Here is a 19543-nt window from a genome sequence, read left to right as displayed (position 1 = left end):
CGGGGCTTGGCAGGGCTCCGTCATGATGTGCTTCATCTACTCTGATTTTGTTTATTTGTTCAAGCTGGAAGACACTTAGAGGTTTTATAACCCCGTAGTTCTCCAGGTGTGATCATGAGTGCTGGCTGGTGAGTTTAGGTGCTGCTCAAACACAGAATTAGATAACTCTGAATTACCTGGGGCGGGTGGGAAGTGGTTCCCTTTCAGTTCTCTTTCTAGCCCTTTGAATAATCCAAGAGGGGCATTTCATTTTGGTGCTATTTTGTCCTTAATATCTCTCTGGTATTTCTAATCTCTCCTTATGCTGAGATTCATTAGCGAGTGATGGCATCCTGCTACAATTTTTTTTTAAACATCTTTATTGGAGTATAATTACTTTACAATGGTGTGTTTGTTTCTGGTTTATAACAAAGTGAATCAGCTATACATATACATATGTCCCCATATCTCTTCCCCCTTGCGTCTCCCTCCCTCCCACCCTCCCTATCCCACCGCTCCTGCTACAATTTAATAGCCTTGTTTTGTTTGAGCTACAATAAAATTTTTTTCAAAAATGTGATAAAATATACACATCATAAGATTTACCACTTAACCATTTTCAATTGTTCATACAATGCAGTGGCATTGAGCACATTCACATTTCTTTGCAGCCAGCATCACGATCCAGCTCTAAAATATTTTCATTATCCCAAACTGAAACTCTGTACACATTCAACAACAACTCCCATTATCTCCTCCCCCTAGCCCCTTGTAACCACCATTCTACTTTCTGTCTCTATGAATTTACTTATTTTACCCTCATATAACGAGAATCATATATTTGTCCTTTTGTGTCTGACTCATTTCACTTAGTATCATGTTTTTAAGGTTCATCTATGTTGTAGCACCTGTCAGAATTTCATTCTTTTTTACAGCTGAATAATGTTACTACATTTTCTGTATCCATTTATTTGTTGATGGACATTTGGGTTGTTTCTACCACTTGGCTATTATAAATAGTGCTGCTGTCAACATGGATGTAAAAAAATCTGTTTGAGTCCCTGCTTTCATTTCTTTTGGGTATATAGCTAGAAGTAGAATGCTGCAATTAGTTTTAATATTACTTTCTGGGACTTCTCCGGTGGTGCAGTGGTTAAGAATCCACTGCCAATGCAGGGGACACAGGTTCGATCCCTGGTCTGGGAAGATCCCACATGCCGCGGAGCGGCTAAGCCTGTGTGCCACAACTACTGAGCCTGTGCTCTAGAGCCTGCAAGCCACAACTACAGAAGCCCGCGTGTCACAATTCCTGAAGCCCATGTGCCTAAAGCCCGTGCTCCGCAACAAGAGAAGCCACCACAATGAGAAGCACGTGCACCACAATGAAGAGTAGCCCCTGCTCACGGCAACTAGAGAAAGCCTGTGGGTAGCAACGAAGACCCAACACAGCCCAAAATAAATAAATAAAATAAATTAAAAAAAAAAGATTACTTTATATGTATGTGATACTGGTTTTCTATTTGGAGTAGTGATATAAAATGAAAAAAAGTTAACTTGATTAAGTATAACATTATTATTGATAGTACATGGATAGGCCACAGATCATAAAGGTGTGTTGAAATAGTTGAAATCAGGGCAATCCTTATTTAGTGCAAGCCTCTCCCATGCTTGAGGAATCCAGGCTCTGGGAGGGATGTAACTTTTGGATAGACATCTAGTTAGGACCCTGGGATTCCAGCGCTTATGAAGGAGATGATGAGGAAAAGGAAACCAGGTCTGTAAGAAGGGGCAACAAAAGAATTATGTGCAAAACATTCCCCAAAGTCAAACTTAACTGTATGAGACATCTTTTAGAATTAAGGTCAAAATTAATGTAAATATAAGGACAACCAATGGCGCTTGGGACGCTGTAGGGATTATGAGTAATTGACCACAGAGGTATTCTATGTACTCTGCTTCTGCTTAAAATCTTTTGCAAGCTCTGTAGCAGAACCCTGAGCATATGAGGATATGGGATGGAGATCCAGAAGAAGCATGTCTTTTTATGCCTTATTGTGAAAGACTTTAATAAGTAATGTTGCAAGATGATTGAGGAAAGAGCATAGAATTTACAAAGAAAGTTTTATCCCCCCCATATAAGTAAGTATAAGTGCAACATGGTCTGAGAAGAACTGATTGTAGGGATGGAGAATATTTTAGAAAGAGACCAGGAAATAAATGAAGGGCAAGCAAGAATCCCTCTACTATCTATTTTCATCTCTCCCTCCTCTTTATGTCTCCTCTGGGGCAGAGACCATAGCTTCTAGCAGGTTGTCTGGTCTAGAATAAGTGCTCAACACATGCTTCCTAGACTGTTCAAATGAAATGAGCATACAATACGTGGATCTTTTGTTGGAAAAACAATTGCAATATGTAAATCCCCATCAATTCTAAAAGATTACTGAACAGTCAATAAATATAAAACAGTCCTAAATCTCTATTTTTTGGATTAATTTTAAAAAAGCACTTTTAGAATCTGGAAATATGCAAGTTAAAGAGTCTAGTGAGGGCTTCCCTGGTGGCGCAGTGGTTGAGAGTCCGCCTGCCGATGCAGGGGACACGGGTTTGTGGCCCAGTCCGGGAAGATCTCACATGCCGCGGAGCGGCTGGGCCCGTGAGCCATGGCCGCTGAGCCTGCGTGTCCGGAGCCTGTGCTCCGCAACGGGAGAGGCCACAACAGCGAGAGGCCCGCGTACAGCAAAAAAAAAAAAAAAGAAAAATGTTACATAGTAAAATGCTTTAAAAAATATTAAACCCCAATAATACATAGCCAGAAGGGGAAAACTCAGATCCAGTCATAATGATCTCCTTTTAAGCACTGTTCAAGAAAGCTCTCTTTAGATGCTAAGTTCATCTAGAAAAATATTGCAGAGAAGTGTCTGTTTTACCTCTTTGTCAGACCTTGTGGGGAGAGGTTTCTTCCTGCTCGTGTTTTTACAACATAGCGAATTTTCCAGAGGGCCATAGCTGGCCGGAGACGGACATCTCTGAGGACGATAGGACTGCATGCTTTCTTTATGATCTGGAAAAATAAATTCACATTTAAATATGATTGCTTTACAGTCTCAGACTGCGTCCCTCTGACAAGGAGCTGGAACCCATCCCTCCCTCCTGTGTCTATGGCAACCTTGGTCTGTACCACCATCATCTCACTGCAGACAGCAGTCTCCTCTAGACTCTTCTCTTGCTTCAGCTTTTGCCCCTGTCTCTTTAGGGCATCCAGAGTTATCTTTAAAAAATGTAATTCTGACTTTGCCACCTCCCCGCCCCCCAGTACAAATCCTTCCATGATTTCCTTTACACCTGGAAGAAAATCCAAACGTTTTAACTTCTGTCAATAAGGCCCCAGATAATCTTTCTTTTATTTCTTCATCCAGCCCCCATCCTCCACACTGTTTTGCCCATAATGAACTCTGTTCAGTTTCTTTAACAAGCCAAGCTTGTTCCCAACTCAGAAAACACCATTTTTTAAATGTAAAAGAATAAATTTTTGTTTTAATGGAACATCATTTTTAACCTGAAAGAATGACTAACACAGACTATCATTATTCAGACTTGGGCACTTGGCAGATACTTTAATAAAAATGAACAAAGTAAGCCTGTCACTTCATGGAAAGCAACTGGTAGTATTTGTGGCCAATTTTAAAATTAGACTTTTCAAGTGCAAACTGGAATTTGGAAAAACTTGTACCTGCCACCGTGACTGAATAGCATATCCACAGTTAGACTTTTCTGATGAGATTGGAGGTGTTACGTGCAAATGTGATTTAAAACAATATTATGTACTAAAATAAGTTAACATAGAAAATATCTGCTCAGGTCTGTGAACCACTGTTTTCCAAGTGACTAATATATGATGCTACAAAATCATGCCTGTGTAAAAGATTCTTTAGAAGGGAAGATAGATCGATGGATTTTAAAGTAACAGAATACAAAAAGTTCATTGAAACACTTGTCCAGTTTTGATGTGGTATTTTCTCTACATACTTCAATAAAAATAACATTTCCACTGTGTCATTCCAGTAAACACTAATAAAAAATGAATTTCAACAAATTAAGGCCACAAGGAAGGAGTGAGGTGTTAGAAGGAATACTTAAAAAAAGATATTTATAAATATATTAGTAATTTAAAGCAAGGATTAAGTGTATACAAATTATAAGGCTTTGAGGGTACAAAAACAATATCAAAATAAAATATTAGACAGTAATAACATATAAAATGGAAAAGGGGTGATTAGTATTAAGGCAGAATAATAAGCTATTTAGTCTTAATTCAGTCTAGAAAACAGTCTATTACCCAAGTTATAGTTCTGGTTAGTAGATTAATAAGAGCTTTGAAAAAAATGGAATAGTTATATTCACACAGTATATTTTTGAGACAAAATACTAAATAAAACATTAGCAAATTTTTATATGCCAGTTATTGTAATGCAAGTTATATGTGTATTTATTCTGCTCTTTGTCATCAAAATGCCAAATTTCTCTGTAGGCTTACTAAGAAGAGCAAAGAATGCGCCTGCAACATTGAAAGTTCTATTTCAAGGGTTCCAAGGTTTGTGGCTTTCAATGAGGAGTCTAAGAATATAGGGAATTACATGTATCAAAATGTTTGTTTTAGATAAGTGTTTGATCAATTAAAGTTGAAATTACATTCATCATAGTAAGTTAATTTCACTCACCAATTTATGACTAAAAATAGGAATAATGCTAAAGACATTTCTGTCTTTTCAAATTTTATTTTATAAGGAAAAGAGCTCTACTTTCAAACACAGTACAGCATCCATACCATCAGAGCAAAATCATCCTAAGTTTGCTGTATTGTTGGGAAGAGGATATGAACTTCAGAGTTTTAAAATTCAAGCATACTATTTATTTATTTAGCTAAACACTGAAGGTAAGCAATGGAAGAATAGAATTTGTATAACTTTCTAGAAAGAGAAAAAAAGAGGAGTAAAGAAGAAATGAATCCAATATATGGCAGGAAAAGAAAAAAAGTCAATAAAATTGGCAAATAGGAGGCACAACAAAATATAAAAATTGATTCAAAAATGTTAGTAATTACAATAAATATCAATGGTGTAAGTTTAACACTTAAAAATCAGGTGCAGATTGGTTTAAAAATTCCAGGTCTGTGCTAATTACACATCTGAAATATAATGACACAAAAGGATCACTAATGAAAGGATGGAGAACCATAGACCAGGCAAATCCTAACCAAGAGAAAACTAAAAGAGTTATTGAAATATAAAAAAAAATGACTTTAACAACTTTATTTTAAATCATAGTGAATCAATACATAAAGACATTATTTAAATGGCCATAGCTATCTTTTCAACATGGATTGAAACAGTAAGAACATACTTCGGAGTAAAAAATAACCATTATCAGCGTTTCGTATCAGTTTGTGTGGCATACATAATAGAGTTCAGTGATTATGAATTTTTCTTGATATTGTGGCAACTGATTTAATATATTTCAACTCTGAGTGCCTTGCTTGAATATTTAAAAATTCTACTTGAAAAAGAATTTGGAAACAGCTATGTGCATTTGTAGTCTATTCAGAGAATGAGTTAAAAAAAACAAAACAAACAAACAAAAAACAACTTTGCCATGCTAGTTCCCCTGAAGACCTGGATGGATTTTTGCTTAATAAATGAATAAAATTCCGAGCATGTAATCCCCTACAAGTATTTAATTGATTTTGTTCTTAAGTAATGGCAGTAATCTTTGGAAAGTTTTCTTTATATAAAACATTGCATTTGAGTTTTATAACTGCAAGAAATAGGACTGTCCTACTTGGAGAATAGAGGATTACATTAATAAAGAGGTTGACACAGGGTAAATGGAAGAACAATAAAGAGAACAATGTGTAGGTGGGCAATAAAATTAGGGTAGTCTAATAAAAACGGTATGGGTTGTAGAACCATACTGATATCAATATTTACTAATATTTGAAAATTCTCATGTATATAAAGCTCTTAGTACAGTGTCTGGTCCATACTAGTCACTCAATAAATGCTACTGCTGTTAGTGTTATTAGAGAAACAGCTCTAGATGTTTCTTTTGAAACTTAGAATAAAACCATTGTTTTAAGCAGCTCTCCATACTTATTAGCAAATTTTAACCTTACCCTTACATAAAATTTAAAAAATAATTTTCTAAGTAAAGAGCCATATATTTCAAAGAACATTTATAAAATGCAGATAGAAAGGATAACATTAATGAACAAAAACTAAAACAAACAAAAGAGAAAAGAAATCATCCACCACCCCAAATTTAGAGAGTAATGTTACTATTTTGGAATATCACCAAACCTTTCTGGATTGTCTTCCAATATATCAAAATCATTTTCTTTTTGTCCTGAGATCCATCTACATAGCCTCTTAATAGCTTAGCTTGAATTCATTTATCAGAGAATTGAGCAAAGTCTGTTTATCAAGTAGTAACTTAGATATCAAGAGTAACTGAATATTTTCAAATTTTTTTCTCATTTGTTAGATAAGGATAATGATATCTACATTGACAGAGAAGTAGTTATCATGAGTCTAAGTGAAGAGTACTGTCTCCCTCGTCTGAAGTGTTCAGCTTAAAACCAGTAAGCTTTAGCGAGCCCACTAGACTCAGAACTCTATGTGTGCCTGGATTGTGTGCTATTTTCTGTACATCTAATTTCTGCAAAGCACTGGTGACCCAAGGGTGAATTTTTACCCAGGAGAATGAACATCACTCAGGAAGCTGATAGTATCACAGAGTTCAAGCACTGGGTAGTTAAAGGATGGGGCTGTCTCTATTCTGTACGCTTAGGGCCCAGCCCAATGGGGTATAAACCATGTGCTTGATGGATATTTGGGGTTTTTTTGTTGTTCTTAAAATATTTTTAAAAGTTAATTTTTATTGGAGTATAGTTGATTTACAATTTGTGTTAGTTTATGCTGTATAGCAAATTGAGATATTTGTTGACTAAAAAAGGAATTAATGGTATTTGAAGGCACTGGAGGCCAAAACATTTCCTTTGTCCACCCCAGGCCATTTCTTTAAGCAGCCTGTTTTTTCTAAGATGAGCAGAGAACAATCTACATGACCCCAGTACTAATGATCCACTCCAGCCAGAGGGTACTTGACTGGACTCATGTCTTTGAAGACAGTCCCACTTCACTAACACTGCTGTTCCATTCCTTAATTGTTCTTTATTTTTAGCAATATTTTCTTTTTAACATCTTTATTGGAGTATAATTGCTTTACAGTGTTATGTTAGCTTCTGCTGTATAACAAAGTAAATCAACTGTAAGTATACATCTATCCTCATATCCCCCCCCTCTTCTGTCTCCCTCTCACCCTCCCTATCCCACCTCTCTAGGTGGAGACAAAGCACCGAGCTGATCTCCCTGTGCTATGCAGCTGCTTCCCACTAGCTATCTATTTTACATATGGTAGTGTATATATGTCAGTGCTACTTTCTCACTTCGTCTCAGCTTACCCATCCCCCTCCCCGTATCCTTTTTTTTTTTTAGATCCCATATATATGTGTTAGCAGGAAGTATTTGTTTTTCTCTTTCCGGCTTACTTCACTCTGTATGACAGACTCTAGGTCCATTCACCTCATTACAAATAACTCAGTTTCCTTTCTTTTTATGGCTGAGTAATATTCCATTGTTTATATGTGCCACATCTTCTTTATCCATTCATCTATCGATGGACACTTAGGTTGCTTCCATGTCCTGGCTATTGTAAATAGTGCTGCAATGAACATTGTGGTACATGACTCTTTTTGAAGTATGGTTTTCTCAGGGTATATGCCCAGTAGTGGGATTGCTGGGTCATATGGTAGTTCTATTTTTAGTATTTTAAGGAACCTCCATACTGTTCTCCATAGTGGCTATATCAACTTACATTCCCACCAACAGTGCAAGAGGGTTCCCTTTTCTCCACACCCTCTCGAGCATTTAGTGTTTGTATATATTTTGATGATGGCCATTCTGACCAGTGTGAGGTGATACCTCACTGTAGTTTTGAGTTGCATTTCTCTAATGATTAGTGATGTTTAGCATCCTTTCATGTGTTTGTTGACAATATGTATATCTTCTTTGGAGAAATGTCTATTTAGATCCGCTCATTTTTGCATTGGGTTGTTTGTTTCTTTGCTATTGAGCTGCATGTGCTGCTTTTATATTTTGGAGATTAATCCTTTGTCAGTTGCTTTGTTTGCAGATATTTTCTCCCATTCTGAGGGCTGTCTTTTCATCTTGTTTATGGTTTCCTTTGCTGTGAAAAAGTTTTTAAGTTTCATTAGGTCTCAATTGTTTATTTTTGTTTTTATTTCCATTTCTCTAGGAGGTGGGTCAAAAGGATCTTGCTGTGATTTATGTCATAGAGTGTTCTGCCTATGTTTTCCTCTAAGAGTTTTATAGTGTCTGGCCTTACATTTAGGTCTTTAATCCATTTTGAGTTTATTTTTGTGTATGGTGTTAGGAAGTGTTCTAATTTCATTCATTCAACTATGTTGAATAATAGTGGTGAGAGTAGGCAACCTTGTCTTTTTCCTGATCTTAGAGGAAATGGTTTCAGTTTTTCACCATTGAGAATGATGTTGGCTCTGGGTTTGTCATATATGGCCTTTATTATGTTAAGGTAAGTTCTCTCTATGCCTACTTTCTGAAGAGTTTTTATCATAAATCGGTGTTGAATTGTCTTGAAAGACTTCTGCATCTATTGAGATGATCATATGGTTTTTCTCCTTCAGTTTGTTAATATGGTGTATCACGTTGATTGATTTGCGTATATTGAAGAATCCTTGCATTCCTGGGATAAACCCCACTTGATCATGGTGTATGATCCTTTTAATGCGCTGCTGGCTTTTGTTTGCTAGTATGTGATGGACACTTAGGTTGCTTCCATGTCCTGGCTATTGTAAATAGTGCTGCAGTGAACATTGTGGTACATGACTCTTTTTGAATTATGGTTTTCTCAGGGTATATGCCCAGTAGTGGGATTGCTGGGTCATATGGTAGTTCTATTTTTAGTATTTTAAGGAACCTCCATACTGTTCTCCATAGTGGCTATATCAACTTACATTCCCACCAACAGTGCAAGAGGGTTCCCTTTTCTCCACACCCTCTCGAGCATTTAGTGTTTGTATATATTTTGATGATGGCCATTCTGACCAGTGTGAGGTGATACCTCACTGTAGTTTTGAGTTGCATTTCTCTAATGATTAGTGATGTTTAGCATCCTTTCATGTGTTTGTTGACAATATGTATATCTTCTTTGGAGAAATGTCTATTTAGATCCGCTCATTTTTGCATTGGGTTGTTTGTTTCTTTGCTATTGAGCTGCATGTGCTGCTTTTATATTTTGGAGATTAATCCTTTGTCAGTTGCTTTGTTTGCAGATATTTTCTCCCATTCTGAGGGCTGTCTTTTCATCTTGTTTATGGTTTCCTTTGCTGTGAAAAAGTTTTTAAGTTTCATTAGGTCTCAATTGTTTATTTTTGTTTTTATTTCCATTTCTCTAGGAGGTGGGTCAAAAGGATCTTGCTGTGATTTATGTCATAGAGTGTTCTGCCTATGTTTTCCTCTAAGAGTTTTATAGTGTCTGGCCTTACATTTAGGTTTGCCTATGTTTTCCTCTAAGAGTTTTATAGTGTCTGGCCTTACATTTAGGTCTTTAATCCATTTTGAGTTTATTTTTGTGTATGGTGTTAGGAAGTGTTCTAATTTCATTCATTCAACTATGTTGAATAATAGTGGTGAGAGTAGGCAACCTTGTCTTTTTCCTGATCTTAGAGGAAATGGTTTCAGTTTTTTACCATTGAGAACGAAGTTGGCTGTGGGTTTGTCATGTATGGCCTTTATTATGTTGAGGTAAGTTCCCTCTATGCCTACTTTCTGAAGAGTTTTTATCATAAATCGGTGTTGAATTGTCTTGAAAGACTTCTGCATCTATTGAGATGATCATATGGTTTTTCTCCTTCAGTTTGTTAATATGGTGTATCACGTTGATTGATTTGCGTATATTGAAGAATCCTTGCATTCCTGGGATAAACCCCACTTGATCATGGTGTATGATCCTTTTAATGCGCTGCTGGCTTTTGTTTGCTAGTATGTTGTTGAGGAGTTATGCATCTATGTTCATCAGTGATATGGGCCGGTAGCTTTCTTTTCCTGTAACATCTTTGTCTGGTTTTGGTATCAGGGTGATGGTGGCCTCATAGAATGAGTTTGGGAGTGTTCCTCCTTCTGCTATATTTTGGAAGAGTTTGAGAAGGATAGGTGTTCACTCTTCTCTAAATGTTTGATAGAATTCTCCTGTAAAAGCATCTGGTCCTGGGCTTTTGTTTGTTGGAAGATTTATAATCACACTTTCAATTTCACTGCTTGTGATTGGTCTGTTTATATTTTCTATTTCGTCCTGGTTCAGTCTCAGAAGGTTGTGCTTTTCTAAGAATTTGTCCATTTCTTCCAGGTTTTCTATTTTATTGGCATATAGTTGCTTGTAGGAATCTCTCATGATCCTTTGTATTTCTGCAGTGTCAGTTGTTACTTTTCCTTTTTCATTTCTATTTCTATTGATGTGAATCTTCTACCTTTTTTTCTAGATGAATCTGGCTACTGGTTTATCAATTTTGTTTATCTTCTCAAAGAACCAGCTTTTAGTTTTATTGATCTTTGCTATTGTTTCCTTCATTTCTTTTTCATTTACTTATGATCTGATTTTTGTGATTTCTTTCCTTTTGCTAACTTTGGGGATTTTTTGTTCTTCTTTCTCTAATTGCTTTAGGTGTAAGGTTAGGTTGTTTGAGATTTTTCTTGTTTCTTGAGGTAGGATTGTATTGCTATAAACTTCCTTCTTAGAATGGTTTTTGCTGCATCCTATAGGTATTGGGTTGTCATGTTTTCATTGCCATTTGCTTCTAGGTATTTTTTGATTTCCTCTTTGATTTCTTCAGTGATCTCTTGGTTAATAAGTAGTGTATTGTTTAGCGTACACGTGCTTGTATTTTTTACAGTTTTCTTTCCTGTAATTGATATCTAGTCTCATAGTGTTGTGTTTGGAAAAGATACTTGATATGATTTCAATTTTCTTAAATTTACCAAGGCTTGATTTGTGACCCAAGATATGATCTATCCTGGAGAATGTTCCATGAGCACTTGAGAAGAAAGTGTATTCTGTTGTTTTTGGATGGAATGTCCTATAAATATCAATTAAGTCCATCTTGTTTAATGTATCATTTAAAGCTTGTGTATCCTTATTTGTTTTCATTTTGGATGATCTGTCCATTGGTGAAAGTGGGGGTTAAAGTCTCCTACTACTATTTTGTTAATGTCGATTTCCCCTTTTATGGCTATTAGCATTTGCCTTATGTATTGAGGTGCTCCTATGTTGGGTGCATAAATATTTACAATTGTTATATCATCTTCTTGGATTGATCCCTTGATCATTATGTACTGTCCTTCTTTGTCTCTTGTAATAGTCTTTATTTTAAAGTGTATTTTGTCTGATATAAGAATTGCTACTCCAGCTCTCTTTTGATTTCCATTTGCATAGAATGTCTTTTTCCATCCCCTCACTTTCAGTCTGTATGTGTCCCTTAGTTGGAAGTGGGTCTCTTGTAGACAGCATATATAAGGGTTTTTTTTTTTGTACCCATTCAACCAGTCTATGTCTCTTGGTTGGAGCATTTAATCCATTTACATCTAAGGTAATTATTGATATGTATGTTCCTATTACCATTTTCTTAATTGTGTTATGTTTGTTATTATAGGTCTTTTCCTTCTCTTGTGTTTCTTGTCTAGAGAAGTTCCTTTGGCATTTGTTGTAAAGCTGGCGTGGTGCTGCTGAATTCTCTTAACTTTTGCTTGTCTGTAAAGGGTTTAATTTCTCCATCGCATCTGAATGAGATCCTTGCTGGGTAGAGTAATCTTGGTTGTAGGTTTTTCCCTTTCATCACTTTAAATATGTCCTGCCAGTCCCTTCTGGCTTGCAGAGTTTTTGCTGAAAGATCAGCTGTTAACCTTATGGGGATTCCCTTGTATGTTATTTGTTGCTTTTCCCTTACTGCTTTAAATTTTTTTTTGTATTTAATTTTCTTAGTCTGATTAATATGTGTCTTGGCATATTTCTCCTTGGATTTATCCTGTATGGGGCTCTCTGCGCTTTCTGGACTTGATTGACTATTTCCTTTCCCATATTAGGGAAGTTTTCAACTATAATCTCTTCAAATATTTTCTCAGACCCTTTCTTTTTCTCTTCTTTTTCTTGGACCCTATAATTCAAATGTTGTTGTGTTTAATGTTGTCCCAGAGGTCTCTGAGACTGTCCTCAATTCTTTTCATTCTCTTTTCTTTATTCTGCTCTACGGTAGTTATTTCCACTATTTTATCTTACAGGTCACTTATCTGTTCTTCTGCCTCAGTTATTCTGCTATTGATTCCTTCTAGAGAATTTTAAATTTCATTTATTGTGTTGTTCATCATTTTTTGTTTGCTCTTTAGTTCTTCTAGGTCCTTGGTAAACATTTCTTGTATTTTCTCCATTCTATTTCTAAGATTTTGGATCATCCTTACTATCATTACTCTGAATTCTTTTTCAAGTACATTACCTATTTTCTCTTCTTTTGTTTGGTCTGATTGGTTCTTACCATGCTCCTTCATCTGCTGCATATTTCTCTGTCTTCCCATTATGCTTAACTTATTGTGTTTGGAGTCTCTTTTTCACAGGCTGCATGTTCTTAGTTCCCATTGTTTTTGGTGTCTGCCCCCAGTGGGTAAGGTTGGTTCAGTGGCTTGTGTAGGCTTCCTGATGGAGGGGACTGGTGCCTGTGTTCAGGTGGGTGAGGCTGCATGGTTTTTTTCTAGGGGGCAGTACTGTGTACGATGGTGTGTTTGGGGGTGACTGTGAACTTTGTATGATTTTAGGTAGCCTCTCTGCTAATGGGTGGGGTTGTGTTCCTGTCTTGTTATTTGTATAGCATGGGGCATCCAGCACTGGAGCTTGCTGGCCATTGGGTGGAGCTGGGTCTTAGTAATGAGACTGAGATCTCTGGGAGAGCTTTTGCCATTTGATATTACATGGGGCTGGGAGGTCCTGAACTCTGCTCTCCCACCTCAGAGGCTCAGGCCTGACACCAGGCTGGAGCACCAAGACCCTGTCAGCCACACGGTTCAGAAGAAAAGGGGGAAAAAAGAAAGAAAAATAAATAAGTAAAAAGAAAAGAATTAAAATAAAAAATAAAAAAATAATTAAAATTAAAAAGTAATAAAAAAAGAAGAGAGCAACCAAACCAATAAAGAAATCTACCAATGATAACAAGCACTAAAAACTATAGTAAGATAAACATAGAAATCAGAAACAAGTCAGTTGCAGACAGCAAACTCCAAGTCTACAGTTGTGCCCAGAATATACCGCCTCAATTTTGGGAACATTCATTGTCTGTTCAGGTATTCCACAGATGCAGGGTACCTCAAATTGGTTGTGGGGATTTAATCCGCTGTTCCTGAGGCTGCATTGAGAAATTTCCCTTTCTCTTTGTTCGCACAGCTCCTGGGGTTCAGCTTTAGTTTGGGCCCCAGCTCCACATGTAGGTCACCCTCAGGCTTCTGTTCCCACCCAGACAGGATGGGTTTAAAGCAGAGGCTGATTAGGGGGCTCTGGCTCACTCATGCCGTGGGGAGGGAGGGGTACTGTACTTATAATTGGAATGCAGGTTGAGCCTGAGGTGGCAGAGACCAGTGTGACGTTGCAACAGCCTGAGGAGTGCCATGCGTTTTCCTGGGGAAGTTGTCCCTGGATCACGGGACCCTGGCAGTGGCAGGCTGCTAGGCTCCTGGGGTCGGTGGGAAAGGTGGCACATGTGGATAGTGACCTATGCTTGCACACAGGATTCTTGGGGGCTGAAGTAGCAGCATTAGGGTTTCATGCCTGTCTTTGGTGTCTGAGCTGATAACTATGGCTTGCGCCCATCTCTGGAGCTAATTTAGGCAGTGCTCTGCCTTCTGTGGACAGACAGGGAAGGAATCCTGATTACACCGAATGGATTGACAAAAACTAAAAGTTTGCCAAAAAACAACTGTTGGAAAGGATGGGGAATGATGGGGTCTCACACGCTTTTGGTGAAACAAAGTGATACATCTACTTTGGAAAATACATCTAGTGCCACTGAAGAGAGGAATATTCTAAGACATGGCCATTTCACTCTTAGAAAAAGAACTTATCATATTAAGTACTTGGGAAAACATGTACATATTATACACAGGGGAAGACATTAACAATATTGCTCACAACAAACTAACGTTCATAAGAGGAAAAAACCGGAAACACCTAAGTGATGGTATTTAACTATGGATAAACATTATATTAATGCGATGCAATGCCGCCTGTCAATGAAAACAAGCGAATTACACCTACATGCATCAGCTCAGAGACTCTGAGATTCACAAAAGCTAAGTCACGATGCAGGAATATAGCAGTGTATGACTTAACCTACTTATTTTTATAATTCTTTCATAAAGTGTTCTTACCTCTGTTTTGTACACTCTGGTTGTGAGTCACGAACGAAGAGCTAAAGGAAATGTTACAATTGAAAGAACGTTAGTATTTCCCACGCTGGGTCAGTACTCATGGCCTGTCATATTTACAGAGCACTTTATATTTTACTGGATGAAAAATCGTCTGTTTTGTAAGGTTGCCAAAATGCTGGTTCCTTCCTTTCTCAATACAGATGAACATTAGATATGGAACAAAGTGACTTACCCACATAAGTTCCTTCCAGGTCACTTCAGTGAGCACACATCAAAATTCTTTACTTTTGGAAGCTATGAATTTAGACTTGCCTTGTAGCTACAGTCACTATAGAAAATGCTATGTGGCTGGATGGGGCTCCTACTCTATAGTAATTGTTTACCAATTGAAGGAGAGTCAGCCATAGCAAAGAAGAAAAGAATAGAAATTATTTTATTCCTTCTTAATGTGAGCTAGGTAAGAAAACTGTGTGGATTATTACAAGGAAATTGATAAAGAAAAAGGGATTATAAAAAAATAATAAAAGGCAATAAAACGATATGCATTTCTAAACACAATAGTGATGCTACCAAGACTGTTTACTGGGACTTCCCTGGTGGCACAGTGGTTAGGAATCCACCTGCCAATGCAGGGGACATGGGATCGAGCCCTGGTCGGGGAAGATCCCACATGCCGCGGAGCAGCTGAGCCCATGCGTCATAACTACTGAGCGTGTGTGCCACAACTGAAGCCCATGTGCCTAGAGCCATGCTCTGCAACACAGAGAAGCCACTGCAATGAGAAGCCCGCATACTGCAGCGAAGAGTAGCCCCCACTGGCCGCAACTAGAGAAAGCCCACGTGCAGCAATGAAGACTGAACACAGCCAAAAATAAGATAAATAAATAAATAGATTTATTAAAAAAAAAAAAGACTGTTTACCAATGGCTTTACTTAATGTTTGGCTTTGTGTAACACGCAGCTCTGATTTTCTGGTTCATTTTGTATTGTTGTTGGCATCGTCATTTTAAACTTTAGTTGCTCCTACAGTTAAATCTAATTACATGGAGCATGCTCTATGCCACGACTGTACAATTGAACAAAGCCTCTGGGTTAATTCAATGAAACCTAGCCCTTTTCCAGCACCAATGAAATCAACTGAGTACATATCTGGTTTTTGTTATCTCCACAGAAGCCTGGGGTCTTATGATTTGCTTGGTAGATAAAAATGCCATTAGATCATTGAACCACCACAGTGTGCTGTCATCACTGGTTAGACTTCTCCTGCTATCTAAGCCTTTGATTCTGTTAAAACCAGGATCCCTTTACTAGGAGCCAGTGTACAATTTTGTTAAATATCTGGAAAAAAAAATCACAGATAGCAAAATTTCACTGCCCTAATTTTTCTGGATTTTTAGAAAATATTGAGAGAATAGGGATATCCTCTGAGGATATTCTAGGTTTTGTGTACAAAGTTTATAAAAATATAAGTAAAAAAAAAACTACCTAAACTGAAATAGAAATAATTCTTTCATTTTATAAACATTTATTGAGCATTTACCAAGTACGTGATATGTTTTGGGGGATAGCAAATGAATAAGACATGGCCTCTATCCTAAAGCAGCTTAATTTATGGAGGGAAGACATGATTATACCATAAACACAATGTGGGGTAAACACCACAATTGAGGTGAGCACAGCAGAAGATCCTGTGGTAGCAGAAGAAGGTCACAATCCAGACGAAATTGATTTGATTCTCAGGAAAGTCTTCCTGGGACATATGCTAACTGAGCTGACTTCTGAAAGGTGAATAGGAGATTGGTGAGGAGTAACGGTGTGTTCCAGGCAGAGGGAACAGCAGGTGCAAAGGCTCAGAGGCAAGAAAACATGGCTTATTCTTCAAGAGACCAGAAAGTAGTTCCTTATGGATGGAAGGTAGGGTATGAAGATGTATCATTAGAAGGAAGGCTACTGTTTAAGCAAGAGTTGATGGTGGCTGGTTTATGTTGGGAGCTGGGGAAATGGGTAGAAATGGATAGACTCAAGACCCATTTTGAGTTGAGATTTGAGAATTTTGGGAGTTTTTAATGATTTGGATGGGAAGAGTAAAAATGGGAAAGACAGTATACCATTTACTGAGGTGAGAAAGTTTGTAGGAGGAGAGCGTTGGTCCAGAAATGAAAGTAGAAATGAAGAGTTCAGTTTCCAACACTGAGTTTGAGATACCTGTCACTGATTTAAGGAAAACTGCCCATTGGGTAGCTGGATATATGGGTCTGGGGCTAAGAAGGGTGGTTGGGGCAGAGGATAGAGATTTAGTAATTATCAACATAGAGTTGACCCTTGACACTGTAGGGATGGATGAACTGCCTACACTCTTACTGATAGAAAAAAGGACATCAGAAGGATCTGAGGAATACCAACATTCAGAGTTCAGTTTTGGAAAAAGCCTAAAAGGGAGACTTAGAAGAAGCAGCCAGTTAAGAGAGGAAGAAAAATCAGGAGACTTTGTTCAATTAAACAAACAAACAAACAAAAGAAGCCAAACCACACTGAATAACAACTGCTACAGATGCGGGCCCAACTAAAATCTCATTATCTTTTCACTATAACATGATGTGTTTTTGTTTCCTTTCAGAAAATTACTTTAAGAAAGAGTATGTACTTATTGTATGGGCAGGAGTTTTGTGTCAGATTGGGTCTTAAACTGAAAACAGCCTAATAAGAGTTATGAAACTGCAGTCCTAATGTCCACAGATCAAAGACTGAGAACAAAGTTGCTGAAGGTGTGAAATAGGACAAGAAAGTGAGGGAGAGGAAGGGAGTGGGGGATGGAGACCACGCCCCTGACATACAGGGCCTGGCAATGGCATTGAGAGCTGGTGGTTAGCGGGCACATGGGCAGGTTGAACAGGTCTGGCCCTGCTCTCAGCTTCACATGGAAGGTGAGTGACATTGCCCAAGGCCGTGCAGTTTGTAAGTGAGGAAGCCAGGCAGTATGATTCCAGGGGCTCCCTCTTAAGCAATACTCTATTCCATCACAAACAGCGTATTATTAAATAATAAAAGAGCACCGTGACTGTGGGCAGGCACTAAGGAAAGTCAAGATTTATGGGCTGCATTTTTAAAATCAAGTCAGTGTAGGCATGATGGGCTACTGAAGAGTGGAGTTGGACTTGATTTCAATGGCAAGAGACTCAGTCTCTCTGGGCCTCATTTATTCCCTCTGGGGAATGGGTCAGAACTACCTCTTGTATTCAGGGTGGCTTTAAGCTGTGGTCTGATGGATAAAGAGTTTTCCAAGTAGGGAGAGGGTGGAGAGAGGGAAATATGGGGGTGTGCTGTTATAGGCAGAGGAATAGCACATGCAAATGTCCTGTGTTGGGAGGCGGTGGAGAGTGACATGAACTGAGCTGGAGCCACTGGTCAGACTGGGGTCAGGAGGGCCTGATAGCACTAATTTTGGAGACTGTATGTTAAGGAAGCTACCACTAATGTACGTGACCTTGGCCAATGAATCACCAGCCTGAGCCTTACTAGTCTCCTTGACTCTTCTGTTGGGATGACATTTGTCACAATAACCTGATCAGGCAAGATAATGGCATTTAATCAGATTTATCAGATTTAATCAGATAATGGCATTTTCAAACTCTGGCCATTTATAAAGTGCTTTTCCAAAGTAATCGTCAGCTTCTGTGTGTCATCCACTGAGACTAGTTAGAAAAGCCAACTTTTCTTCCCAGGTTGACTAGCCTCCATTCCAGTTAATCCTCCCTACTTAATATCCATGTTTTCAAATATCATCTCTAACATGCAATCAATCACTTATAAAGTGCAAGAAGAACAATGTTATTAACTTCAACAACAACTATGATTCACAGGTTTCCCTGGGGCCTCAACACTGGGCCTCATTATGAAAGGCCAGAGTTTCTCTTTCTCAGGAAGCCTCTGTGAGTCATCATCCCAGACAACACATGACCTGACCCCCAAGCCGGGACCCAGCAAGGGATTCCTGGCTCCTTACCTGGCAATGGCAAGAGGAATCTCTTGAGGACTTTGGTTTTGTGACAGATGAGATAATTCAGGCTTCATCTGATGATGAGGAACTGTGTAAAGGCGTCACAGAATTTGGGCAGGTTGCAAAAGGAAAATGATAGGGGACCATTAGAAGTCTACTGGAACTGCTATAATTTCATCCAAGTAATCTCTGATTATTAAGAGTAAGCTGTTCACAGTTAGTGGAAACTGTAACCCAAGTGTTCTGCAATAACCGTGGCTCCTGGGACTGGCTTCTCCCTGAGGCTATAAAAATTGCTTTGAATGTTGAATATTCAATAATATTATAAAAAATATTAAATTTGGAACTCATCCTTGAACTTGCCAATATATAGAATATTTCATTGGAAGGTATTTGGTATTGGAAGGGCTTGAAGTGGAAGTGGACTGAGGTTGAATTCTCCATTCGAATGAAAACTTACATAGAAACATAAACAAAAATGTTAAGCTTAAGAACTATTCTGAGCAATGTAGGGTAGGGGGATGCCTGATGCTGGCCCAGGCACACCTGAATTCTCCTATCTCTCCTGTGATAGGGCAGAGAGCTCCCAGGATTCTGTTATAGACCAGCGGTTTCCACCTGGTTCCCACCAGACGTGCGTTTTCTCAGTTGTTCCCCTTTGATCTTCAAGTTTTGACAACCACAGGAACTGGTCTTATTCAGTAATTACATATGTCATTGGTGTTACCACTTTTAATTTCCTTTTCATCCTGGATAGATTTTAACTAGCCATCCAGAATTACCAAGGGCACATAATAATACTATGATAGGGAATCCCATAAAACACTCTTCCAGTTGCAGTGGTAAGTAGTAAAGTTAAGGAAGCATAAACACTGACATGTCTTAATTTTGGCTGTTACTCTGTGCTGTGTCCAAGGTTGATCACAAACTCAATACCTTTGACTGAAGGGCTGTCATTACTTGAAAAGTGATTGGAGTCTGTGACTGGTCCACTAGTCATACATCCCATAAA

At 38.1% G+C, this 19543-nt stretch overlaps 1 protein-coding gene across 3 annotated transcripts in view; it reads right to left on the bottom strand.

The window, feature by feature from the left end:
• CLNK (cytokine dependent hematopoietic cell linker) overlaps positions 1-19543 on the bottom strand; it is a 187515-nt gene that overhangs the window by 16933 nt on the left and 151039 nt on the right. For all 3 annotated transcript variants that reach the window (XM_024741747.1, XM_024741746.1, XM_024741748.1), the window contains 3 exons: positions 18538-18619; positions 14535-14575; positions 2907-3040 (listed from right to left, as the gene is read on the bottom strand). In XM_024741747.1, the coding sequence (XP_024597515.1) occupies positions 2907-3040; positions 14535-14575; positions 18538-18619 (257 nt within the window). The remainder of the gene's footprint in view (positions 1-2906; positions 3041-14534; positions 14576-18537; positions 18620-19543) is intronic.

The sequence above is a fragment of the Neophocaena asiaeorientalis genome, unplaced genomic scaffold (genome assembly GCF_003031525.2).
Source record: "Neophocaena asiaeorientalis asiaeorientalis breed wild unplaced genomic scaffold, Neophocaena_asiaeorientalis_V1.1 scaffold218, whole genome shotgun sequence".
NCBI classification, from domain to species: domain Eukaryota; kingdom Metazoa; phylum Chordata; class Mammalia; order Artiodactyla; family Phocoenidae; genus Neophocaena; species Neophocaena asiaeorientalis.
Note: the sequence above shows the minus strand (reverse complement) of the source record. Positions and strands in the feature narration are given on the sequence as shown.